Source organism: Oryctolagus cuniculus, chromosome 3, assembly GCF_051225735.1.
Source record: "Oryctolagus cuniculus isolate XC-2025 breed Fujian yellow rabbit chromosome 3, ASM5122573v1, whole genome shotgun sequence".
Taxonomy (NCBI): domain Eukaryota; kingdom Metazoa; phylum Chordata; class Mammalia; order Lagomorpha; family Leporidae; genus Oryctolagus; species Oryctolagus cuniculus.
Genome location: NC_142869.1, coordinates 20,748,866 through 20,775,681, shown reverse-complemented (window position 1 = coordinate 20,775,681; position 26,816 = coordinate 20,748,866). Strand labels below are relative to the sequence as shown.

At 51.8% G+C, this 26,816-nt stretch overlaps 1 protein-coding gene across 1 annotated transcript in view; it reads left to right on the top strand.

Annotated features, from left to right (window-relative positions):
- TTLL4 (tubulin tyrosine ligase like 4) overlaps nt 1-26,495 on the top strand; it is a 42,666-nt gene extending 16,171 nt beyond the window's left edge. The window contains 19 exon segments of the mRNA XM_017343131.3: nt 8,220-9,826; nt 10,626-10,735; nt 11,093-11,156; nt 17,251-17,375; nt 17,801-17,911; nt 18,281-18,357; nt 19,651-19,842; nt 19,918-20,000; nt 20,218-20,346; nt 20,676-20,798; nt 21,083-21,181; nt 21,510-21,644; nt 22,353-22,490; nt 23,622-23,724; nt 24,362-24,572; nt 24,713-24,783; nt 25,149-25,234; nt 26,032-26,117; nt 26,120-26,495. Coding sequence (XP_017198620.2) covers nt 8,286-9,826; nt 10,626-10,735; nt 11,093-11,156; nt 17,251-17,375; nt 17,801-17,911; nt 18,281-18,357; nt 19,651-19,842; nt 19,918-20,000; nt 20,218-20,346; nt 20,676-20,798; nt 21,083-21,181; nt 21,510-21,644; nt 22,353-22,490; nt 23,622-23,724; nt 24,362-24,572; nt 24,713-24,783; nt 25,149-25,234; nt 26,032-26,117; nt 26,120-26,226 — 3,591 coding nt within the window. The 5' untranslated portion in view covers nt 8,220-8,285 and the 3' untranslated portion in view covers nt 26,227-26,495.
- The last annotated feature ends 321 nt before the right edge of the window (nt 26,496-26,816 follow it).

Genomic DNA, 26,816 nt, shown 5'->3' with positions numbered 1-26,816 from the left:
GAAGGCAGTGGAGGATGGCCCAAGTGCTTGGGCACCTGCACCCACGTGGGAGACCAGGAGGAAGCACCTGGCTCCTGGCTTCGGATCAGCGCAGCGCCAGCTGTAGCAGCCATTTGGGGGGTGAACCAACGGAAAAGGAAGACCTTTCTCTCTGTCTCTGTCTCACTGTCTAACTCTACCTGTCAAATAAGTTAAAAAAAAAAAAAAAAAAAAAAAAGAAGTAAGAGTTACAGAGAGGCAGAGGCAGAGAGAGAGAGAGAGAGAGGGGTCATCCATCCATTGATTCATTCCCCAATGGCTGCAGTTGCTGGAGCTGGGCTGATCCAAAGTCAGGAACCAGGAGCCTCTTCCAGGTCTCCCACATGGGTGCAGGGACCCAAGGACTTGAGCCATCTTCTGCTTTCCCAGGCCATAAGCTGAGAGCTGGATCGGAAGTGGAGCAGCCAGCACTTGAACTGTGCCCACATGGGATGCTGGCACTGCAGGCAGTGGCTTTATCCACTTTGCCAAAGCCCCGGCCCCTCCTTTTCACTTTTACTAGCTTTATGGAGGTACTATATACAGAACATACATTTGCTTCATTAACTATAAAAACATTGTTCAGTGGCTTCAAGTAGATTTTTCTATTTGTACAACCATTGCCTCAATCTGGTTTTAGGACGCTTTTATTACTCCAAAAAAATCCAGTTGTGCCCATTTGCCATCACCCTCTGCCCCAAGTAACCACTGATTAGCTTTGTTTTTATGATTTTGTCTTTCCTGAAAGTTTTATGAAAATGGAATCATATGATACATGGTCTTTGTGTCTGGCTTCTCTCTCTCTCTCTTTTTTTTTTTTTTTTAAGATTATATTTATTTATTTGAGAGGTAGTTACAGACAGTGAAAGGGAGAGACAGAGAGAAAGGTCTTCCATCCACTGGTTCACTCCTCAGATGGCCGCAATGGCTGGAGCTGCGCCAAACTGAGCCAGGAGCTTCTTCTGGGTCTCCCAGGCAGGTGCAGGGGCCCAAGGCCTTGAACGTGTTTCACTGCTTTCCCAGGCGATGGCAGAGAGCTGGATGGGAAGAGGAGCAGCCGGGACTAGACTGGGTGCCCATATGGGATGCCAGCACTGCAGGCGGAGGATTAACTTACTGCGCCAAAGTGCCGGCGGCCGCTGTCTGGCTTCTGTGACTTAGCAGGGTGTTTTTGAGATTAGTCTGTGTCCTACCAGCAGCTTATTCCTTCAGTTTTCATGATATGGGTAGATCTGTTCTGTTTATTCCTTTCCTGTTTGATGGACATTTGGATTGTTTCGAGCTTGGGGCTGTTAGGAAAGATACTGCTGTAAACATCCATGTGTAAATCTTTGTGTGAATGTTGGAATGGGATTGCGGGGATTGTTACATGTTAACTTTGTAAGAACTGCCAAACTATTTTTCAGATATTTTAAAAAACTATTTTGCTTTCCCACTAGCAATGCATAAAAGTTCCAATTTCTTCTTGGAAATAAATAGTTTAACTCATTCCGTTCTATATGTCTTTGATTTGTTTTTTTCTTTCTTGTTATACTGATTAGAATTTCTAATGCAGGGCTGAGTAGAAATGGGGAGAGTAGACATCCTTGCCTTTTCCCGCGTCTCGGGGAAAATGCCTAGTGCTGCAGTTCTAAGCGTGATGCTCGCTGTCTCGGTGAGCTTTTAATGGGTCCCGGTGGAGTTTGGAGCACTTCCTTACTCGAGAGCACAAGGATCCCGGGCCCATCTCTCTGTCCCTGCCTCAGCCCTGTAATCAGCCATTTTTCAAAGCGCCCTGGCTCCTTTTATTAATAGATAGTATTTAGGTAACAGGGGCTGGGCCCTGATGAAAAACAGTCCCTTTTTAAACTCTTTACCCAATGTTTTCAGAAATCTGAAGCACTGGGCTGGCATCGTGGCGCAGAGGGTTAAGCGGCGGCCTGCAATGCTGACATGCGGTTGAGTGCAGTTTGAGTCCCAGCTGCTCTGCCTCTGATCTAGCTTCCTCCTAGTGCACCTGGGAAGGAAGTGGAGCTGGCCCAAATACTTGGGTTCCTGCCACCCACACGGGAGACCAGAGGAGTTCTTGTTCATGGTTTCGGCCCAGCTCAGACCTGGCTGCTGTGGCCATTTGGGGAGTGAACCAATGCTTGGAAGATCTCTACCCCCGCTCCATTCCTTTTTTTCAAATAAGTAACTAGAAGGAAACAGGTTTTTGTTCCCATGGACCTTCTCCAGGTGTGTCTCAAAGTCCTTTCCAGTTGCCTATTAGTGCCAGGTGACACCTGTACCCGAAACTGTAGTTACTGGTAATATAAGAAGTCTTCCTAAAGCCCAAGTAACAAGATAGTTCTGGCTTTTTTTTTTTTTTTTTTTTTTTTTAAGATTTACTTATTTATTTGAGAGGCAGAGACACAGATAGAAGAAGACACAGAGAGAGATCCATCATCCACTGGTTCACTCCCCAAATGGGGGCAACAGCCACAGTGGGGCAGTGGGGCCAGGCCAGAGCCAGGAACTTCTTCCAGGTCTCCCATGTGGGTTCAGGAGCCCAAGCACTTGGGCCATCTTCTGCTGCTTTCCCAGGCCATTAGTAGGGAGCTAGATTGGAAGTGGAGCAGCCAGGATACAAACTGGACGCCCTGAAATGGTGCCCATATGGGATGCCGGCACCGCAGGCAGAAGCTTAACCTACTACGCCCCAGGGCCAGCCCATTAATGGCTTTTGTAACAGAACATTGCTGGCCGGCGCCGCAGCTCACTAGGCTAATCCTCCACCTTGCGGCGCCGGCACGCCGGGTTCTAGTCCCAGTCGGGGCGCCGGATTCTTTCCCGGTTGTCCCTCTTCCAGTCCAGCTCTCTGCTGTGGCCCAGGAGTGCAGTGGAGGATGGCCCAAGTACTTGGGCCCTGCACCCGCATGGGAGACCAGGAAAAGCACCTGGCTCCTGGCTTTGGATCAGCGTGGTGCACCGGCCGCGGCGGCCACTGGAGGGTGAACCAACGGCAAAGGAAGACCTTTCTGTCTCTCTCACTGTCCACTCTGCCTGTCAAAAAAAAAAAAACAACAACAACAAAAAAACAGAACATTGCTTGTCATAGCTGGTATTTTGTGGTATAACAGTTATTGCCTGCTCCGTGCCTTTCCCCTTTCCTTGCAGCTGTGAAAGGGCTGAGGGGAGAAGAGAGATCTTCTGGTGCCAATAAGAATACGGGGGTGGGCTGGCGCTGTGGCCTGGTAGACTGACTCCATCTGTGTTGCCGGCATTACTCTGCTCAGCAATTCTGCTGTCAACTAACATTTACTTGCTTTTCAACTGAGCAGTTTCCTGTTGGACCCAGGTTGAAGAGTTTAACCACTAAAACAGGCTTCTTTTCTTCCCTTTTTAAAGATTTATTTGAAAGGCAGAGTGGCAGGTAGAGAGAGAGAGAGAGAGAAAGATCAGTCTTCCACCCACTAGTTCACTCCCCAGATGGCTCCAGTGGAGCTGGAACTCCATCTCTCCATCTGCATCTTTCCACGTGGTGACAGTTTGCTGCTTTCCCAGATGCAGTAGCAGGAGCCGGATCGAAGGCAGAGCAGCTGGGGCTCTAACGCGCTCTGATAGGGGCTGCTGGCGTCGCAGGCAGCTCGACCTGCTGCACTGCAACACTGGCCCCCACACTTGTTTTCCCCTAAATTCGAACTCAGCAGGCTGTAGTTTCCTGTTTGTACCTCTAGGACCTCATTAGATTTGAACACTTTAGATTTGACTCTGTAAGTGTTAGATTGTTGAAAATCTTGTTTTCCAGGTAAGGCCAGCTTATTGGCTCCTAAGATAAGTTCCTGCGGGCTGCTGAGTGGAGGGTCAGCTGATGGTGGATCCTTTGACCTTAGTCAAAGAGAGTAAGTATGAATACCTTTGCCTGTTTTTATGTGATGTGTCTAGAAACTGTATGTAAACCGAATAAAAATGATGGAACTTGTAGGGAATTCTTTGCAATTAACATAGTCACCAGTGAGTTTAGCTTTGTTTCAGTTGGATATTTTTGAAGCAAGGCTTCCATTAGTGGCCTGTGCATGGCCTTCTATGTATATAAATACTTTTCTCTCTGTTCTCTTTTCTTCCATGCCTCATTCTGCATTATTTCCTGGGAGATGGGCAACCTGTCTCTTGGATCCTAAAGTTTTGTGCATATACACACACACAAACACACCAGTGTGCACCATCAAAGTGCACTTAGAAATTCATTTATTGGCTGGCGCCGCGGCTCAATAGGCTAATCCTCCACCTTGTGGTGCTGGCACAGTGGATTCTAGTCCCGGTCAGGGCGCCGGATTCTGTCCCGGTTGCCCCTCTTCCAGGCCAGCTCTCTGCTGTGGCCAGGGAGTGCTGTGGAGGATGCCCAAGTACTTGGGCCCTGCACCCGCATGGGAGACCAGGAGAAGCACCTGGCTCCTGCCATCGGATCAGCGCGGTGCGCCCGCTGCGGTGGCCATTGGAGGGTGAACCAACGGCAAAGGAAGACCTTTCTCTCTGTCTCCCTCTCTCACTGTCCACTCTGCCTGTCAAAAAAAAATTAAGAAGAAATTTATTTATTTTATTGTGAGGAAGAGTTAGAGACAGAGAGGTCTTTCATCTGCTGGTTCAATCCCCAAATGGCTGTAATGGCTAAAGCTGGGCTGGTCCGAAGCCAGGAGCCATGAGCTTCTTTTGGGTCTCCCACACGGATGCAGGGGCCCAAGCACTTGGGCCATCTTCCAATACTTTCTCAGGCCCATTAGCAGGGAGCTGGATTGGAAGTGGAGCAGCCAGGATATGAACCAGCACTGTGAACAGTGCCCATATGGGATGCCGGCACTTTAGATGGAGGCTTAACCTACTACCTCATAGTGCTGGCCCCTAACACTTAAAAATTTAAAGGAGGTTTAGAGAATGGTCTTCCAGACTTTGCGTTAGGAGCCCAGATTATACTGAAAGGAAGATTTGTTTTCTTTTTTTGATTTTTTTAGATACATTTATTTATTTGAAAGGTAGAGTGACAGAGACAGAAGAAACAGAGACAGAGATCTTCCATCTACTGTTTCACTCCCCAAATGGCCACACAGCTGGAGCTGGGTCAGGCTGAAGCCAAGAGCCAGGAGCTCAATCTGGGTTTCCCATGTTGGTGACAGGAACCCAAGTACGTGGGCCATCATCTGCTGTGTCTCAGGCACATCTGCATCAGGATCAGAAGCAGAGTAGCCGAGACTCAAACCAGGGACTCTGGTGCCTCAGTGCCCACCCCCAAGGGAGGGTCTGACCTTGCCAAAGCTGCCTTCCAAGCAGGTGCTTCCCGTGGGCTCTGGCTACCAGAGGTTATTTGCCTCTGTGGATTTTGACTTTCTTTTGCAGTTCTTCTCAGTGTCAACTTTTGGAACTATTTTCTCACTTTTTCTACTTCTTAGATTTTTGGATCTTCTAGAAGTTTGTTAAATGTGTAGGGCAGTTGGCAGCATAGAGGAAAAGGCGACCTGTGAAAGCAGAGGGCCTGGCACACAGGCTGCCCAAAGGTTCTAGCTGGGTCTCTGCTTCCCCAACACGAGGAATTTTGATGTCATTAGGAATCTGTATAAGGAGAAAAGAGGAAGCTGCTGTTAGTCCTGCCTAACCCAGCCACTACTTCTAAGCCCAACACACGACACCCAGGCTGGGCATTTGTATGTGATACTGTTAGGAAGTGGTACTATTTCTTCATTTTTTTTTTAAGATGTATTTAATTTATTTGAAAGACAGAAGTAGAGAGAGAGAGAGAGAGAGAGATCTTCCATCTGCTAGTTCATTCCCTAAATGGCTGCAATGACCAGGGATGTGCCAGGGCGAAGCCAGGAGCCAGTAGTTTCGTCCAGGTCTCCCACATGGGTGCAGGCACCCAAGGGCTTGGGCCATCCTCTGCTGCTTTCCCAGGCACATTAGTAGGGGGCTGGATCAGAAGTGGAAGAGCTAGGACTTGAACTAGCACCCAAAAAGGGGTGCTTGCATTACAGGTGGCAGCTTAAACTGTTAGGCTGCAGTGCTGCCCCCCTTCATGTTCTTGAAGCTGCTCCTTGTGGGATGTCCGACGTGACCAAGTTGTCTTTGCTTGGCAGTTCCTGACACAGCCCTAGTGGGTTATCTTTTACTAACTCCCCAGGAAGAGAACTATGGAAACGTCCTCTCACCTGCTTGGCCCTTGCATCCCGACTATTTGTTCAGGGAGACAGGTGGCCCTTCTCCAAGCTGCCATCTTGTCCATCGTGAGGACCGTGAGAGGAAACGGGTGCAAAGTGACCACCGCAGAGACGTGAGAGCTGGGATCCACTTTCCTGTGGCCCCTGCCCAGCTGGCTGGCTTCCCCCTCTGCTGAAGCAGGCCACCCACAGCCTCTGTCCTCTGGGGAGTTGAAGTCAGGGCAGTTGGGTCTGGAGCGCTTGTGGTTGAGGTTCCTGGCCCTGAGGGTTCATCCGGGGTGATGCGGTGCACCACAGGTGGGGCCCTTGTCCCAGCCCCGAGGCGCTGTGTGAGACGGTGGTCCCATGCTCCTAGGCGCTCTGCTCAGAGGGGCTTGGGACAGCCGCTGAGAGAGGATTTCCTGCCTGCCTTTGTTTTGTGCCTGAAGATGCGTGATACTGGAGGAGACAGAGACTGAAGGAGTGTTTCATTCCTCGGAGCACACAAAATTGAATTTTAATCCAGGCACCTCTGTTTGCCAGTTGTTTAATTATAGAAAGGTCACTCACCTTACCCGAGACTTAAATTCATCAGTGAACTGAATGTGAGGTTTTTGTTAGGATTAAATGAGATAATGCAAGCCAGATGCCCAGGACGGTGCCTGACGGTCGGTACCTGCCCGACCAGCATTTGTTTCTCTTCATCGACTGTGCTTCTCCAGTGTGTTTATTCAGAAGGGTTGTTGAGTACCCACTGTGTGTCAGACACTGTATTTCCACATTTCCACAGTGATGGTCCACTGTCGCCTCTCTAGCCCACTGTGTGGGTAGCAGACGACAACATAGCAGTGGTGCGTTGCGATTATTCCTTCCCTCCGTGGGGAGCACGCAATGCAGGAAGAGGACAACCTCCTGTTGCTTCTGTAGGCTCTTTGTTGGTGCCGTCTACTCGTCACTGTGACAGGAATCCTGGTCTTCCTTGACCTTTACTGTTACCAAAACACAAGCTGCTCTCCTTATTGTTGTATTTTAAATGTAACCTGAGTAAGAAAGCATTTTGCTAATCCTTTCCTCCAGCTACTCTGAAAACCCTTCAAGGATGCCAGGAAGTCCATTCAGAGTGACTTCTTACAGCTGTGACAGCAGGCTCCCCCTACCCCCTGTCCCACCACACACACACACGCACGCACGCACGCACGCACGCACTTGTTTTGTGAACAGACTGTTTGAGACCCAGAACCCAGGCGAGAGGTTTTGCTTTAGGGAAACGAGAAGGCTTGTGAGACAGGCTCTCCCTCCCTGAGATCAGCCTCAGCTGAAACCTGGGCTTGGAGAGTGAAGAAACTTTTTCTCCTTGCCTCTGTATTCTGTTCTGAACCCTGCTGGCCCGCGTGGCAGCATGAAGTGAAGTCACTCCGAATGAAAACAGGGCTGGCGCAGGGCCATCTTCCTCTCTTTCCCTTCCACGCATGGGGTGGGATCGGCCTTAGACTTGGTAAGATTCTTCAAGAGATGAATTGCTGTCTCCCTTCTAGGCTAAACTCCAGGGTCAGCAGGGGAGTTCTCTGCTCCTGGCTGAACTTGTCACGCTTAACCTTGAAATGCAGATCAAGACGGGGTGGCTGAGGGTTGGTTGAGGGAGCAATGGATGGAAGAGAAGCTTTGAGCTTTCAGAGTGGGCAGGTGAGGAGCAAGACGGTGGCAGGTTTCTCTGCCTCGGGAGGCTTGCCTTCCTCCTGGCCCCACTGGTTTAAGGGGAGGAAGGCAGCCACTTCTGTGGAGTTAGTTGTGGATGGGGAGGCAGGAAATGGACTTTCTTTGGAGACTAAAGAAAGTTTTCCAAGTGAGTGTGGGGACATGTGAGCAGCCTCAAGTGGTGGCGCTTCAGTAAGGCCGGCCTTGCTCGTGTAAAAATTCCCTGGAGGTCGTGCGCTGTCCTCGGGTCTCCAGTGGTGACAAGCTGGCCCGGCCCCGGCAGTGCTGCCATGGGACTCTGTTACTTTCCTGAGGGCCCCTGTGGGCGGCGCCCCACCCAATCATCTCTCTCCCCTGCAGGCTGACGGACTTCCAGGATGCAGCTGGTACTACTCGAGGTGTGTGGCGTCTTCCCCGAGCCAGGCCATGAGGCCATGTGGCCATGATGTGGGCCTCTCGTGGCCTCAGCATGAACAGGGCGCCACAGTGTCGGCCTCCGCCAGGGAAGCAGCCTCCAGCAGCCTGGGCCCTCAGCCGCAGTGCCTGCCCCGCCGCCTGAGGAACCTCTCTGAGGGCAAGGCCCGGCCTCGGGCCCATCAGCGGGGGAAGCCCGTCTGGAAGCTGGAGAGTCCCGCGGGGACGGTGTCGGCAGGCCTGGCCCCAGCCCTCCTGGAGCTCCAAGGCCAGCCCGCCTATTTCTTCTGCCCCGGTTCTCTATGCAGCTCTGGGACCGCAGGCGTCCTCGCGGGCCACAGCAGCTCCTGTTGCCTGCACTCTCTGCCGTACCTGTTCAGCAGCACCCTGCTGTGTCGCCGCTCTGACGCCTGGCACAAACCATCCCAGCAGCCGGAGTCTTTCTGCTTGCGTTCCAACTCATCAGAAAAAACACCTTTTCCTCTCCCTCGAAAGAGCGTCCCTGTCAGTTTCACTGCCAGCAAAGCCGCGTCCTCCACGGCCTCGCCTGTGGCCCAGCCCATGGCCCAGCCCGTGGCCCAGCCCGTGGCGGCCTCGCCTGCAGATCTGTACCTTTCAGTGGCGGCAGCTGGGGAAAACCCTTCAAGGAAGAGCCTGGCCTGTGCCATCTCAGGGAAGATCCCGTCTGCGCTCTCCTCCTCCTTCAAACCCACGCTGAATAACAATTCCTTCATGCGGCCAAATAGCACTAGAGTGCCTTTCGCACAGGCCACAGAGGGCCTGAAGCCAGTATCCTCCCCTCAGATCCAGGCTGTCTCCTGGCATCATCTGGGGGGTACTGGAGACTGTGTGCCCCGACCTCTTGACCGTCAGGTGCCCAGGGGCTTTGGCAATGTCCCGGATGATGCCACTGCCCATGTCGCCTCATCTACTCCTAGGTCCCTCAACACATCCTCCACCAGTGTTGCCTGTTCGCAGTGTAACCAGTGTAACTTAGCCACAGTGGCGGAGCCGCATGCCTGCGGCCTGGAGGAGAATGCTGAGTCCCAGGCTCAGGCTAAAGAGGTTCGGTTCACAGAGGCCGTGAGGAGGTTGACTGCAAAAGGCTATGAGAGGATGCGGAAGCAAGGCTGCCAGTTGGAACAGTCTTGTTGTGTGAACCCTCACTTCCAGTGGAGCCTCCTCGGCAGGCACAGGCAGTGGAAACCTGTGGCAGGCCAGCCCCTTCCCCAGGGGAACACTGCGTCGGACAGTAGGGGCCCCCCGGGCACCTCGGACGCCTTGGGGCTGGACAGCACGATCTTCTGTACCAGACGTATCAGCATTCACCTCCTTGCCTCACATGCCAGTGGGCTCAGCCACAGCCCCGCCAGCACACCTGCAGGCGGCCTCCCGCTGCTGGGAGAAGACAAATCTTTGGCTCCCTCTCCTCCCGCTCAGCCCCTCGGCATAGCCAGTGTGGCCTCCCGCCTCTCTTCCATCCATCTGGGCCAGACTGAGGAGGAGGGGCCCGAGGGTGCCACGGAGCTGGACTTCCCTGCCAGGGACACTGGGTAAGTTGGAGAACGTTTGGGTTCATGTAGAGCAGTGGGATGTATGCCCTCCGAGGGTTGGTTTTAACTTTTCTAGTTGACCTGGAATTTTGGGCTTTCATGTTAGGGCAGGGGTCAGGAAACTAGCTTATAGGCCAAATCCTGCTTGTCTGCTTTTGTGAGTAAAGTTTTATTGGAAAGCAGCCTTGCCCATTTATTTGCTGTGGTAGAGTGGAGGAATTGTGGCAGACTGAATAGCCCGCAAAACTGAAAATGCTTACGAGCTAGTCCCTCAGAGAGAAGTTGCCGGCCCCTGTTTTAGGTTATAGCTAGAGGAGAAATTGTGAACATCACATGTTGTTGCCTGTGACTCTCCTACTAATTTCAAACCAAACCAGGTTCCTGGTCTTTCCAGCTGTGATGGCCATTTAGAATGAGGGGTGTAGTGGATTCCCTCTCTTACGCCTGGTCACTTTTCTGGGGACTTTGGTCCACCAAGGCCTTGTTCTGAGCTTGCCGAGTTAGCCTGGGGACATTTGAAGTCAATTACCAGATATTCCTTGATGGCTGTCTGCATGCAGAATTCTGTAGCACGTAGGGACTTCCAAGAAATTGAGTACGTCATGGAGGATACATGGTTGAGGACCCATGGCTAGACTTAGCTTCGAAGGTGAGAGAAATGGGTTGGCAGGTCCAGGCGAGAAAATAGATTGGTGACAGGGAAGAGGCAAATACTAGGTCATGGTGGAGGAATGAGACTCTCAACTGTGACCTTATGGGGTTGTCTGGGTGGGTGGGGGGCATGATTTCTTTCTCTTAGTTCAGCTAGTGACCTCCGGTCAGAACACTTTGAAACTGAAGATGTAGAAGAACAACTACTGGATGGTTTGGAAGACTCCTGTAGCCAGGATGAGAACGAAGAAGAGGAGGGTGAGTAGGACACCTTTTCACCTCCCGCTGGGGGTTGGTCTGAACCTGCTCGGGAAGGGGACGAACAGTTGGATACCAGGTCCTAGACCCACATTGTCACCTACATCAGTCATGCGCTTTGGGGGTCTTGGGGAGGTGTGGCTTCCAGGGGATTTCAGTTTCTAGTCCTCTGTCCCGCTGTGCTAGCTTGCGCCCTGCCGCCGTTGAGTGCAGTGGAGGCAGTGGAAGGCGGCAGGGCGGTCCTCGCGGCTCCTCGGGAAGGCCTGCGCCCAGCACGTTCAAGGCAGGGCTGCCCAAAGCTTGGTGAAGTGTGGCAGCCTCTTCCAGTCCGAACTTCTCTGCTCTTCCTCCCCCCAGGAGACTCAGAGTGCTCCTCATTAAGTGCTATCTCCCCTGGCGAGTCCGTGGCAATGATCTCTCGGTGAGTGTTGGCTGTGTTGGTCATTGGCACATGCTCATTTTCTGTCTCTTGAAGATTGTAGAGAGATTAACTACTGCAGTCAATAAATGGCCCTCAGAACCCTAACTCATTTTCACCAGATTTTTTTTTTTTGCAGCTTTAGGTTTTGAGCAGGGAGCAGTGGGAGACAGCAGCACTTCTTATCAGTTGGGCTTAAAAAAATGCTACTGTTTCTTAGGCTGCAGTTTGGTCTTTAGGCTCCAAGGAACTATTTAAGGAAAAGGCAAATAAGGAAAAGGGGTGTTCAGAAAATCAGTAACTGATTAATGCAGAAGCACAGTATCTGAGGTGAACTCTTCATTTGTTAGGCGCCTGCATGGGGTCATTGTGGACTTTACGCGGTACAATTCGTCCCATTCTCAGAAGTGGCTCTGAGATGGATCAGTGCTGTCATGAGCTGGAGTTCTCAGAAATGCCCTTTTGCTCCCGTCGGGGTTGGCTTTGTTCTGGGAAACAAGACTGACGGTAATCTTAGAAGAAATCACACTTACGATACCCTAGCTTTCATCCGGATTATTTTATTGACTGCTTCTGGTGAAGTCTGAGTGATGTTCCTCTTTAACTAGAGCACCAATAAAGTCAGTCTTAGAATGTAGGCCCTTGAAGACCTTTCTCTCTGTCTCTCTCACTGTCCACTCTGCCTGTCAAAAATTAAAAAAAAATAATAATAAAAATTTAAAAAATTAAAAGAATGTAGGCCCTTTTGTGAAACAGGCAGTTAATTGGCGGGTGCTGCCTTGTTGAGCTGGGATGTGGGGGGAGAGGCGGGGGTGCAGGACTGAAGAGACTCCCATAAAAAGGGTGTGTCGTTGTGCTAGAATTTTAGAACTAGCTGAAGGATTGTTGGAACCACCGTTAGCATTCTTCCACACTGTCGTAAGAATTAAAAATTACTTTTAAAAAGTAATTTCTGTTGAAAATATAAAAGAAACAAAGTTTAGAGAATTTGTGTTTTTAGCTGGAATTTCTGTTCCAGATTTTAATGACAATCCACGTGGTATATGTCAAAGCTTGCCTGGCATGAGGAGTCCCCAGACTGGTTGCCTTTCTTTGCAGTAGCCCTGTCTCAGGTGAAGCTAAGAGGCAGAGGGACTTTCCATGCCGTGGTTAGCAGGGACAAGGCACGTCTCCATGAATGAGTGTTTCAGGGACAAGGCACGTCTCCATGATGAGTGTGTCAGGGACAAGGCACATCTCCATGAATGAGTGTGTCAGGGACAAGGCGCGTCTCCATGAATGAGTGTGTGGCAGTAGCTGTATTGGGTACAGGGCCCTGATCCCACCAGATGGACACAAAGCTGTTTGGAAAGTGGGAAAGGCAGGGTTAGGACTTGCCTTGATGGAATTAGTGCTTGGGAATCTTGTCACAAGTGCCCTGAGTCCAGTGTATAAATTGCCACTTTAAGTTCTTCCCCTGCCCCCTGTCAGAACAGCACAGCTCTTTGTGGTTGTGCAGATGGGGTCTTCCACACGTAGTTGAAGTCCCACAGTTTCCACACTCAAGGGGGACCTGTGTTTATCTTGAAGCCTGCTTCAGGACGGCTACAAGCCTTTTACCTAGCCTTCCTGATACATAAAATAAAATTTACAACAGGTGTTTATCATTTGCTCACTAAATCCTGCAAATTGTGCCCACCTTCTTTTCTAGATGAGACTTAAAACATGGTTTTCAAGAATAGAAGTTGATGAATTCCAAACTACTTTGCATTTTTAAGAATGACTAAAATCAGAGGAAATACTTTCAGATAGATAAAACTGAATTTTTCCCTATTATGAAAGTTTTATATATTTATTGTAGAACATTTGGCAACTACAGAAAAAACAGGAAGGTTGTTGAAAATACTACTTCTGTTCCTTTACCCACCAATAGTTGTATTGCATTTCCTGCTGCTGTGTTCTTGTTCTAAGAATCACATAGTTTTGGCCGGCGCCGCAGCTCAGTGGGCTAATCCTCTGCCTTGCAGCGCCGGCACACCGGGTTCTAGTCCCGGTCGGGGCGCCGGATTCTGTCCCGGTTGCCCCTCTTCCTGTCCAGCTCTCTGCTGTGGCCAGGGAGTGCAGTGGAGGATGGCCCAAGTGCTTGGGCCCTGCACCCTATGGGAGACCAGGAGAAGTACCTGGCTCCTGCCATCGGATCAGCGTGGTGCGCCGGCCGTAGTGCGCCAGCCGCGGCGGCCATTGGAGGGTGAACCAATGGCAAAGGAAGACCTTTCTCTCTGTCTCTCTCTCTCACTGTCCACTCTGTCAAAAAAACAAAACAAAACAAAAGAATCACATAGCTTTATTAGAGATAGGAATCATCAAGTCTAGTGTAAAAATTGAGGGCCAGAGAAGTTAAGTGTTCCAAGGTGAGAGTTTATAGCAGAGCTAGAGAGATGCCGCATCTTTTGAGGGTAAGGCCAGTGTTCTGAGGCAGCTAGCAAGGGTTTTCTTTCTTATGTTTTCCTTTTTAAAGATTTACTTAATTATTTGAAAGTCAGAGTTACACATAGAGAGAAGGAGAGGCAGAGAGAGAGAGAGAGAGTCTTCCATCTGCTGTTTCACCCCCTAATTGGTCGCAATGGCCAGAGCGGCACTGATCTGAAGCCAGGAGCTTCTTCTGAGTCTCCCACGCAGGTGCAGGGGCCCAAGCACTTGGGCCATCTTCTACTGCTTTCCCAGGCCACAGCAGAGAGTTGGATAGGAAGTAGAGCAGCCGGGACTTGAACTAGTGCCCATATGGTGGGATGCTGGCACTGCAGGCAGTGGCTTTACCCACTACACCACAGCGTAATTAACCTTTTGATTTTACGATAATCGTAGATTCACATGCAGTTACAAGAAATAATACAGAGACCCCCTGTTCTGTGTGCCCTGTTTCCTCCCAAAGATGACATCTTGCAACAGTGCAGTTGTTCCTTCCTGTTGCTGCAGGACTCTGTCCTGTTACCGTCACGGCCACACCTGCTACCTTCCCATTCCCGTCCCCTCCTTAATCCCAGCACCACAGGTTTGTTCTCCAAACCTATAATTTTGTCTTCTTGAGAATGTTCTACACATGGAATGATACAGTATGTAACCTGCTGTGGTTGGCTTTTTTCCCTCATTCAGCATATTCTCTGGTGATTGATCCAGGTGGTTTTGTGTCTCCTTAGCTAATTCCTTTCTTTTGCTGGGATAAATGTTCCATTGTTTGATTGTTTCCTGCTTTGGGTTATTTTAGGAATAAAGCTACCACAGGCAACGACATGCATAGTTTCATTTCTGCGATTCAGTCTTCATCTCCCTGGAATACATACCCCCAAGTGCAATTTCTGGTTTTGTGGTAGTTACATGTTCAGTATTCTTTTTTTAAATAAAGATTAATTTAATTAATTTATTTGAGAGGTAGAGATACAAACAGAAGGAGAGACAGAAAGGACTCCCATCTGCTGGTTCACTCCCAAAATGGCCACAATGGCCGGAGCTGGGCTGATCTGAAGCCAGAAGCTTCCTCCGGGTTTCCCATGTGGGTGCAGGGGCCCATGCACTTGGGCCATCCTCTACTGCCCTTCCAGGTCATAGCAGGATTGGAAGAGGTGCAGCCAGGACTCAAACTGGCGCCCACATGGGATGCTGGCACTGCAGGTGGAAGACTTAGGAAGACTTAGCCCACTAGGCCCAGCGCCTAGTTCAGGTTGTTTGTTTGTTTGTTTGTTTTTTTTTTTTTTTTTTGACAGGCAGAGTGGACAGTGAGAGAGAGAGAGACAGAGAGAAAGGTCTTCCTTTGCCATTGGTTTACCCTCCAATGGCCGCCGCAGCCGCGCTGATCCAATGGCAGGAGCCAGGTGCTTCTCCTGGTTTCCCATGGGGTGCAGGGCCCAAGCACCTGGGCCATCCTCCACTGCACTCCCTGGCCATAGCAGAGAGCTGGCCTGGAAGAGGGGCAACCGGGACAGAATCCGGCACCCCGATCGGGACTAGAACCCGGTGTGCCGGCGCCTCTAGGCGGAGGATTAGTCTAGTGAGCCGCGGCTCTGGCGATAGTTCAGTTTTTTAAGAAACTGCCAAAACTTTTCCAGAGTGGCTATACAGTTTGATATTTCTATCTTGTCTTTGTTTTATTTATTTATTTGAAGAGCAGAGAAAGACAGGCAGAGATCTTCCATGTACTGGTTCACTCCCTAAATGCCCACAACAGCCAGGGCTGGCCCCAGAACTCCATCCAGGTCTCCCATGTGGGTAGGAGGGACCCAAGTACCTGAGCAACACTTACTGCCTCCCAAGGCATGCATCACTAGGCAGCTGGGTTAGAAGCAGAGGAGGGATTCGAACCCAGGCACTCCAGTATGGGATGTGGACATCCTAAACAGCAGCTTAACCACTGTGCCATGCTTAAATTTTAAGTCATTCACTTTGATTTTCAGTAATCTTAAATTCCTTTCTTTTTTTTTTCTTTTTTAAGGATTTATTTATTTTATTTGAAAGGCAGAGTTACATAAAGAGAGGGAGAGACAGAGAGGGGGAGAGCTTTCATTGCTGGTTTACTCCCCAAATGGCTGCAACAGTCTGAGCTAGGCCAGACCGAAGCCAGGAGCCAGGAGTTTCTTCCAGATCTCCCACGTGGGTGCAGGAATTGGGCCATCTTTCTGCTGCTTTCCCAGGTACATTGGCAGGAAGCTGGATCAGAAGTGGAGCAGCTGGAATTGAACTGGTTCCAATATGGGATGCTGGGGCGGTGGCTTAACCTGCTGTGCCACAGCGCTGGGCTCCCTCTTTTTTTTTTCCCCAAGATTTAATTTATTTGAAAGAGTTACACAGAGAGAGGGATAGAGAGATATATATCTTTCATTTACTGACTCACTCCCCGAATGGTTACAGCTGCTAGGGCTAAGCCAGGCTGAAGCCGGGAGACCAGGACTCCATCTGGGTCTCATGTGGGTGGGAGAATTGTGCTGCTTTCCCAGGCACATCAGCAAGGAGTTGTATCAGAAGAGCAGCAGCCATTACTTGAACCAGCGCGCATATGGGATGCTCGTGTCACAGGCAGCAGCTTAACTCACTGTGCCACAGCAGCGGCCCCAGTGATCTTAAACTCTGATGCTCAGTAAATTAAAGCTTTTGAAGAAAAATTTTTGGCAATGAGGACTAGAGTTTTAGATCTAGACCTGTGTTGCTATCATATTGTTACATAAAAATCCAGTGTCAAAAATCTCTTTCAGGCCGGCGCCGCGGCTCACTAGGCTAATCCTCCGCCTAGCGGCGCCGGCACACCGGGTTCTAGTCCCGGTCGGGGCGCCGGATTCTGTCCCGGTTGCGCCTCTTCCAGGCCAGCCCTCTGCTGTGGCCAGGGAGTGCAGTGGAGGATGGCCCAGGTGCTTGGGCCCTGCACCCCATGGGAGACCAGGAAAAGCACCTGGCTCCTGGCTCCTGCCATCGGATCAGCGCGGTGCGCCGGCCGCATCGCGCTGGCCGCGGCGGCCATTGGAGGGTGAACCAACGTCAAAGGAAGACCTTTCTCTCTGTCTCTCTCTCTCTCACTGTCCACTCTGCCTGTCAAAAAAAAAAAAATCTCTTTCCAAATGAAGAGGATGAACCATCCATGTGTCTTCACATAAACCCAGACATAAAATGAGTTTGAAGTTTCACTGTTTCTTTTCTGTTTTCTTCTCTCTTTTTTTTTAAATGTCTCTACCTCTTCTCAGATCTTGCGTGGTGTTCCTTCTTATTTTTGTTATCTGTATTATCCTTTTTCCTCTCCTTGTTCATTTCATTGTCTTGTAGCACACTCTGTTAGTATCCACCCGACTCACGTCCCCCTCTAAGAACCACCTTCCTCAGGAGCCTCCCCAGCCTGGCTAGTCACAGGAGATCTTGGAGCGTCTTGGAGACCTTGCCCTTGGTAACACTTAATGGAGAGACTCTGTGTCGGTAGCCCTAGCAGCTGTGGATTCTTACTGGTGAAGCCAATACTGAGCACTCATGTAGGAAGCACTGTTTCAAAGACAGCCCTGGGATGAAATGACATATATGATAGTCACAGCACTTCAGGCCTGTACTTCCCCTTTCTCTCTCACGTGCTTGTTTTCCATCTTAGGAGCTGCCTGGAGGCTCTGACCAAACCCCTCTCCAATCATGAGAAAGTTGTCCGACCAGCCTTCATCTACAGTCTCTTCCCCAACAGGCCCCCTACCATCTATTTTGGCACTCGGGACGAGAGAGGTAAACCTGGCCACGTGTGCAAGCCCAGAGCGCCCCCAGCAGAAGGGTCCTAAGTTGGGAGGAGGTGGCAGCAGGGCGGGAGAGGGTTTCCAGAGTGGGCCTTAATGTGCTCCGTTCCCACCGGCTTATAGGCTGGTGGGGACCTTTTTCTCGCCTGTCTTGTAGCTGACCCTTGTCAGCCGCACCATCTCACGCTCGGTTCATAGCCTCCGAGCTTGTTTGCTGCTGCTTTCAGCCGCCCTTTTCTTTGTTTATCCCTGCACAGTCCCCTTTCTTCCCCAAGTTGTGCCCCTCTGAGAGCCTCATCTTGGAATGCTGAGCGGCTCGCCTGGCCGGGAGGGGTGGGCAGCAGTGCTGCCGCCCTCCTCTCCTCACCACGCCTCTCCTGCTCTTCTCCATTCCCCATCCCCTGTCTTCCGCTCTAGTGGAGAAACTTCCCTGGGAGCAGAGGAAGCTGCTCCGCTGGAAGATGAGCACAGTGACCCCCAACATTGTCAGGCAGACCATTGGACGGTCCCATTTCAAAATCAGCAAGAGTGAGTCACTCGTCCGACTGCGCACCTGTCCTCTGCCTCAGCTGATGGGCTTTAGGTGGGAGGAGTGCCCTGGGTACTTCCAGTCACGTCAGGGCAGCCAAGGACCCTGTCTGGCAGTTTCTAAACTCATAGGCACGCATGGCTCTGAACCCCATCCCCCGGGCTAAGCCTGTTGTTCCAAATTGGAAAACAGAGGGCCGTTGTTCTGTCTCTGGCCCTAGGACCTCATGTAGGACGGCTCCATGGCAACTCTGCGACATGCAGTCTGGGAGCAGGACCCAGGCTCAGTGGTGTTTCTGGGGGCCTCTGGGTCTCTCTGTCCCAGGGCCTGAGCTGCCCGCAGGACTGACTCCTTGATGTCTTCTGTAGGGAATGACGACTGGTTGGGCTGCTGGGGCCACCACATGAAGTCTCCTAGCTTCCGAACTATACGAGAGCATCAGAAGGTAGGGGCCCTTTCCATGCCGTGGCCTTTGGACAGATGAGGCCTGGAGGAGGGGGATGTTGGGAGTGGGGGCGGTGTGGCAAGAGGAGGATGACCACAGAGGTCAGGAGGGTTTTAGAGAAGACCCAGGAGGGCAGTGCAGTGTGAGATCCTAGTGGTTCACGAACACCCTCAGTCTAGCTGCCGTGTCTGGGGCAGTCGTCACCTCTGAAAGACACTTTCCTTCAGTGTGTCCTGGGAGGCACCGTCTTGAGTTTATTAAGTTTCCTCGATAGCCGTTGCTCATCGCCTCCATCCCCCACCAAGCTGGATATGTATAAAAGACTTACAGTCTCAGGTTGGATTGAATGAGTTCTTTACTCTCAGACTTAACTAAAGAGCGAGTTCTTTCCTGTCCTTGTCCCATAGACTGTCATGGAAACATACAAAAATTTTTCTCAGTACTTATGATGGTTATTATGTCTTTTTTTTTAAATTAATTTATTTGAAAGTCAGGGAGCCTGCACTGTGACATAGTGGGTAAAGCTGCTGCCTGAAGTGCCAGTGTCCCATATGGGTGCTGGTTCGAGTCCTGGCTGCTGCACTTCTGATCCAGCTCTCTTCTGTGGCCTGGGAAAGCAGTAGAAGATGGCCCAGGTCCTTGGGCCCCTGCACCCGCATGGGAGACCCGGAAGAAGCTCCTGGCTCCCTGCTTCGGATTGACCCTGCTCTGGCTGTTGCGGCCAAAAACTGGGGAGTGAACCAGTGGATGGAAGACTTCTCTCTCTGCCTCTCCTTCTCTCTCTCTGTATAGCTCTGACTTTAAAGTAAATAAATAAATCTTTAAAAAAGAAAAAAGAAAAAGGGTTACACAGAGAAGGAGAGGCAGAGAGAGAGAGAGAGAGGTCTTCCATCTGCTGGTTCACTCTTCAGTTGGCAATTGGCGGCAATGGCTGGAGCTGTGCCGATGCTTCTTCCGGGTCTCCCACATGGGTGCAGGGGCCCAAGGACTTGGGCCATCTTCTACTGGTTTCCTAGGCCATAGCAGAGAGCTGGATGGCAGCGCTGCAGGCGGTGGCTTTACCCGCTATGCCACAGCGCCGGCCCCATGATGTCTTTCTTCAAGAGTATTGTCTTAATCGTCTTTTGGTGAGCAGCTAGCAGTTGGGTACTTAAGGCTCACTCTATAGTGACAGGAGGTGGGACAGGAACTTGCAGTGAGGCTGAGGGAGTTGGGATGGAATCGTGAGCCTTGTCATTCTCCTTGTGGTCTCACCTCTGCTGTCTCCCTCCTCACACTTCGTCCTTTCTGTAGCTGAACCACTTCCCAGGGTCATTCCAGATTGGGAGGAAGGATCGGCTGTGGCGGAATCTGTCCCGAATGCAGAGCCGTTTTGGCAAGAAGGAGTTCAGCTTCTTCCCCCAGTCCTTTATCCTGCCCCAGGACGCCAAGCTCCTGCGCAAAGCCTGGGAGAGCAGCAGCCGTCAGAAGTGGATCGTGAAGCCAGTAAGTAAGGGGTGAGGTGAACAGTGGAGTTTTGGACTGAAAGCAAACCTCATCTCCTTCCCACTTGACTTGCAGCCAGCATCTGCTCGTGGCATTGGCATCCAGGTCATTCACAAGTGGAGTCAGCTCCCCAAGCGAAGGCCCCTCCTGGTGCAGAGGTGAGCCTGTCTCTAGCCCACAGCCCTGCCTGCATCTTCGCACCTGCGTGGCCTCCAGCTTCCCTGCTCCCCATGTCCTGCCCTTGGTCATGGCAGCCAGAATCCTTCCTTCCCCGACTGTTGTAAGGTCTTTGTCTCGGGACCTGTTTGCTGGCTTGGTTCCCCTCCAGGCCCCATCTCATCTGGCTGGATGAGAAGTGGCCTTTCCCCTCCGTAGGTACCTGCACAAGCCCTACCTCATCAGCGGCAGCAAGTTTGATCTGCGGATCTATGTTTACGTCACTTCCTACTACCCTCTTCGAGTTTACCTCTTTTCAGATGGACTCGTCCGCTTTGCCAGCTGCAAGTATGTGACGGTGGGGCCGGGGCCGCCTGACGGTTGGGAGGGCAGCGAGAGGACACCAGACAGAAATGTAACGGCAGTTTTTGTAGGTAGTGAGGGGGAAGGTGAGGAATGGGGGGTAGGAGGTTTCCAGTTTGCTTAGCTGGACGGAGGTGGTGGAGAGGAGGGGCCGGAGGCCTTCCTGAACCTGCCCGCAGGCGTCCTTCTCGGGCCTTTGTGGAGCTGAGCTCTGTGCACTCGTCCTGTACTGCCTGAGCCTTTGGGGGAAGACCGGCCCATTCCCCACGTGCTAGCTCGTCACCTTAACTCTGTCTGCTCCTCCTCACTTCTAGGTATTCCCCTTCCATGAAGAGCCTTAGCAACAAGTTCATGCACCTGACGAACTACAGCGTCAATAAGAAGAATGCTGAGTACCAGGCCAATGCCGATGAAACGGCCTGCCAGGGGCACAAATGGTAATGAGGGCAGAGATCCCTGTGAAGCTCGGAGGAGTGCAGCAGGGTCCTGGGATTTGGGGGAGGTTTGGGGGTTGGTGGGTGAAGGATTAACATAACACCTGAAGATTGCAGAAACACTTGTCAATTCAGGATTGTGCCGTGTGCCTCCATGTTCATCTCTGTTAATGCAAGGTGTCAGAGGAAGAGAGAAAGTCCTTTGAGGCCTCTTGTTCCTTTTTCTTTCTGCTTCATTACTCATTGCTTGAGTATAAGCCCTATTCACCTTCGTGCTCCCCCTGCAGGGCACTGAAGGCCTTGTGGAGCTACCTGAGCCAGAAGGGAGTCAACAGTGATGCCATATGGGAGAAGATAAAGGATGCTGTCGTCAAAACCATCATCTCGTGAGTCACAGCGCCAGCCTGGGTGGGGCCTGCCGCTGCCACCCCTCCCACCCCCCCCAACATTGGCTTTGCACAGCTGCACTCCAGACTTTGGCCACACTGCAACTCAGTTTTGAGAACAGGGGCTAGGAAGGAATGGGTGGAGGTAAATTCTGCCTGTTCACTGAACTTCCTCCCCAGGAGCTGGCCTAGGTCAGAGGCTCCTCTTCAGAGCCGCCTTTCCTGGGTTGCTTCTGCTGGCTCATCTCCAGCCTCTCTGTTGGCTGGACACTCCCAGCAGGGCCCTCTGAGAAGAGCTGAGCTGAATGCTTCCTTGTTCCTTGACCAGGTCAGAGCCCTACGTGACCAACCTGCTCAAGATGTATGTGCGGTGCCCCTACAGCTGCCATGAGCTGTTCGGTTTTGACATCATGCTGGACGAAAACCTTAAGCCCTGGGTCCTGGAAGTGAACATTTCCCCAAGGTAGGTGGTGTCCTAGGACACCCCAGTAGAGTCCTTCCTGTCTCCTCAGGATCCCATTGCCAATATAAACTTGTCGACTGTGGAAAGAAAGTCCTTTCCTTCACTAGAATTTGTGTTACCCCTTCAAGATCTACGTGTTGTTGTTGTCTTCAAACTTTCATTTATTTGAGAGGGCTCTCATCCACTGGTTCACTCTCCAAATGTCTGGAATGGCCGGGGCTGGATCATGGCTGGGGCCAGTTGAGAACTCACTCCAGGCCTCCCACGTGGAACCCAGTTACTTGAGCCGTCGGCACTGCCTCCCAGTGTCTGCATTGACGGGAAGCTGGAGGCAGGAGCTGGAGCTGGGTATGGCGCTCAGGCACCTGATGTAGGACATGGGCGTCTTAACTGCTGGGCTCCACGTCTGTTCCCCGTGGTCTGTGTGCTTGCTCACTCACTCGTTCTTTGATGTTTTCTCAAAGTCCTTTGAGACTTGAGACAGTTTGTTAAATGTTCTTTTCAAGTCGATCCCTACTTCCCCTTCCTAGCAAACCAAGTAATTCACTATGTTTGGGATCAGAGACTCTCACAGTGGTCCTGGTGCATTCGGATGTTGGAGCCCCTTTCGACCTGGGGAAGCTAAGGGGTAGTGGGACCACTTCTACTTGGACGTAGGGCCAGAGACCATGAGTGCTGCTCTGACCCCTGTGCATCCTCTCCCTGAAGCCTGCACTCCAGCTCTCCACTGGACATCAGCATCAAAGGCCAGATGATCCGTGACCTCCTGAACTTGGCAGGGTTTGTCCTGCCCAACCCGGAGGATGTCCTCTCCAGTTCCAGCAGCTCCAGCAGCTCCAGCCCCAGGTGAGCCTCCGCGCTCGCTAGCAGCACGAGCGGCCCGCTGTGCTTGCGGGAAGGAAGGGGTGCTGCGCGCGCTCCTACCTGCTGTCCCAGTCTGCCCTACAGCCTGCCTGCCCAGCACTGCTGCTGCAGGGCTCCTAAAAGCACGTCTGGTCTTATTGCTCCTCTGCTTAGGAATCTCCACAGGGCCTAGGCGTCAGACTTAAGCTCCTTATCTGGACACTCGAGGCCCAGCCTCCTTTTCTCAGGCGCGTCTCTCTTTGCTCTGACAAAATGGATCCCTCACAGAACCTCAAGGTTGGAAGGATCTTTAAGGGTCAGTGAGTCCGATCTCCTCTCTGAAGCCTTCGTTTCCTCTTGCTGTTCCCCTCTGGCTTCCTTTCCTCTGCTCCCAAAATGCCCTTTAGCCAGACCTTCCTGTTGTAATCTCTACTGTCCGTTAAAGCCCACCTCCAGTCTGCGTCTTCCTGACAGCAGCTCAGGGTGTTCTTTCTCCTGCGTGCCCCTGAAGCACTTGGGGCCACTCCCAAGGGTGGGGAGCTAAAATCTGGCCAGTGCCTGTGATATGCAAGGAAAAACCCAAAATTTACCCTCCCCACAGTCCTGTCAGACTAGTTGTAGTGTCACGGGTCACAGAAGAGGAAGTTGAGGGTCACGGGGTTCAGTAACGCATCCAGAGCCATTCTGCTAGAGTGGCAGGGCCTGGAGGTCGCATTCTCATCTGACTGCGCACACACTGTCTTTCCTCTTTCTACCTCGTAGACGCGCATTTGCTCTGGTCTGGGATTTATCCTGCCTGCCACCTTGGAGGCGAGGGTTGCTTTTGGTCATTTTTGTATCTCAACAGTGGTTGTCGTCATCCTAGAGGCTGGGCGCGTAGTTAGTCTTCACCGAGTTAAGTGAGACCCAAGTGTACAGCGGTCAGGCTGTCAGAGGCTGCCTCGCGCTCTGCCCATGCGGCCATGGCATTGGATGTCTGGGGACTGCTCCGGTGCAGTCCCGCGTAGTGCGAGGCACCCCGCTAATCAGCGTGTCTCCTCCTGTTGGGGGGGTCTCCCTGGGCTGGCCCTTCTCTCCATGTTTGCTCAGCGTGGGAAGCTGCTGACCCGGGCTGTCTCTCCTCCCATGCCTTAGCCTGTCCAGCTCTCCCAGAGACAAGTGTCGAGTGGCCCCACAGCATCTCACTGCGCAGAAGATGAAGGAAGCCTATTATCTGACGCAGAAAATCCCCGATCAGGTAGGAGGTTGGTTTTACCCCTAATGCCGGCAGGAAGGTCTGTGTTCAAATGTTTGGGAGCCCAGAGCAACCCATTTTTCCTTTTTCTAGAGCAGGGTTTCTCAGCCCAGGTCTGGGGTCACTGTGGCGTACGGATTGGATGGATGTGTGTTGTTGTGGGAGAAAGTTGGTGAACTTAGCACATTTTCAAGAGCTACTGCTCTTAGCAAGATGCTGTGCTGGCCCTCTCTTGTCAGAGCTGCAGGCCATTACCCTGTGGTTTCTTTCCTTAAGAGGCAGAGTGAGACTGTAGGAGGCTTGTCCTTCTCAGAGCAGACAAGGGAGCCGCAAATAAGAGTGGCAGACATAAGGCCGGTGCCAAGTCCAAGTTCTGCAAGATCTTGACCCCATCCAACAAAGCACTTAACCTCAGGACCCTACTGGCTGCCCTGACCCCAACCAAGAGTGTCTTCCTTCACTAGCTGAGTTAGTAGACTTAAAGACAAAGTACAGAGCTGGTTCACAAGGTGGCTTGAGTCCCGTGAGTCCTGGGACCCCAGCACCCCCAGCACTGTTCCCTGTCCCTAAGTGACTCGATTCTCTGTCTCTGGCGCACACGTCCCGTATACTCTCATGCTCCTTGTTCCTTGGGTCACAGGACTTCTACGCATCTGTGCTGGATGTCCTGACGCCAGATGATGTCCGAGTTCTGGTTGAGATGGAGGATGAGTTTTCTCGCCGTGGTCAATTTGAACGAATCTTTCCTTCTCGAATCTCCTCTCGCTATCTCCGCTTTTTTGAGCAGCCACGATATTTCAACATTCTCACCACCCAGTGGGAACAGAAGTACCATGGCAACAAGCTGAAAGGTGATATGCCCTCCCTGCACACAGGAAGCCATGTTTAGGGAGAGATTAAATCCCAGCAGGCCTAGAAATGAGCTCTTTGGAAAGAACAGACCAGCTGATTCCACCCTTTGAATTTCCAACCTCTGCCAATCTTGTTCCAGGAGTGGATCTGCTTCGGAGTTGGTGCTACAAAGGGTTCCACGTAGGAGTCGTCTCTGATTCTGCCCCAGTGGTGAGTGGTCTTGGTGTGTGTTGGGAGATGGATGTTCTTTGCCTAGGAGTGCGCTGTAGTTGGGTTGTAGGTATAGATCCTCTCACTTGTTCTGTAGATCCTGCCTCTGTGTCTTAGGAATCTTCTCTTTCAAGTCCCTGGGTGCCTTCCTTTCAAGGATTAAAGAGTACTTTGTAGTCCTCAGCTTCCTACCTGATTCAGGAGAGAATCAAGGTGTTTACCGTGCAGGCCCAAGCCCAAGGGTAGAGAAGAGGAGAGCTCCGTGATCCCTTAGGGTGGAGCTGGAAAGAAAGTCCCAAGACCCCACACACTGCTGCCTGGGTCCTGCCTAGCCCTGTTGGCCTCATTGCTCCCTTTATTCCTAGTGGGCTCTCCCAGTGTCACTTCTGACTGTTGCAAAGGATGATAGGACACTCAATGCCTTACGCCAGTTGGAGACCGACAAGCTGGGGTGAGTACCGCGTGACAAAGGCCCATTGGCTGTGAGTTGGGGAGTGTTTTTCCCTCCTGTCTTCCCAGACTGTGACCAGGAAATCATCCTTCTCCAGGGGGTTTGGTGAGAGTGTCGGAATCTGCAGCTGTAGTGGCCTCTTCCTGGGGGCTCCTGGTCCGCCCCGTGAGGCTGAGCTAGTGTCCAGCATCATCTGCTGAAGCAGCACCGTAGGCCACTTGCTGTGGGGAGTCCTTGGTACTCTTGCCTACCTACATTCACCCAAATACGCTCGCACTTAGGCTCTCAACGCCTTCAAATAAGTAAGAGATTTTATGGGTGTTCCAGCAGTGTGAGTGTGGTCTACCGCACCATAATGGAAATGCCCTGTCCAGACTCCAAAGGCAGATTGCACGTTAAAGGGCAGGCGTTTGGCACAGCAGTGAAAACACCACTTGGGATACTCACATCCCATGCTAGAGTGCAGGCTCTGCTTCCAGTCCGGCTTCCAGCTGGTCCGTGTCCTGGGAAGACAGCAGAAGGCGGTTCCTGGAACATGGGCCCCTGCCACTCACGTGGGAGACGCCCATCATGTGGGCCCCCGGCTTCAGCCTGTCCCAGCACCGGCTGTTGCAGGCATTTGGAGAGTGAACCAGTGGAGGGAGGGTCTATGTCTCTGCCTTTTGAATAAAATGAAAATAAATAAAAATAAAAGCAGGAAGTTTAAAAGGCTGAACAATAAAGGTCAAGATCATTTTTAAAGATAATTTCAGCTATGCAGTGTCTCAGCTGTTTCTTTCCCCACCTGTTCCCTTCAGCAAACACAGCTCCTCTGAGGGAAGCCCAGCATCCTCTGAAGACGGGGCCACACCCAAACCCAGGAACGGCCAGACTGGCCCTAGCCCGGGAAGCCCAGTTCCTCGAAGCACAGCGAGGACACCAGCAAAGAGCCCAGCCTCCCCGCCCAGGCGCTACCTGTGACCAGCTACAGTGGGTGGACCTTGACACTTTGATCGCCTACTTCCCAGGCCACCAGCTGCTGCGAGCCCACACCTGACCTGTGCACGGAACACCAGTGTCAGCTACCTCAGGGGAACCAACCTGCCGATCTGCCTGAGCCACCACCCCTCCACGTTGCCCCTTATCAGAGTATTTTTATTGAAGTGGTTGCATTGTAGAGACGGGCGTCTGGAGGAACGGTGGTGATGGGGCTGGCCCCTCCTGTCTCAGCTGAGAAGCCAGTGATGGCCGTGCAGCCTTATAAAGCAGGGTTTGGTTCCTACCTCCAGAGCCATGTGTGCTTTGTTTCTGGCCTCGGTGCAGTGGTTGAGTGGAGCCCAAGAGGAGAGACCGCCGGAAGTCCTTTGTTCTTCAATCAAGGGGTTTCCTCCGAGGGGCCTCATTTCCTCAGGCCTCCTCTCCACACCCCTGCACGCTGTGCGCTTCCAGCAGGATCCCGACTTCCTCAGTAGGGGGCAGAAGAGTCCAGAACATGCTGAGCCCATTTCCTGTCACTCCAGTGTCGGCTCTTTCAGGCACCCACCCAGCCCGTGGCGCTAGGGCTTTGTGTTCTGGCCCCGTCTCACTACCTGTTCAGCCTGCT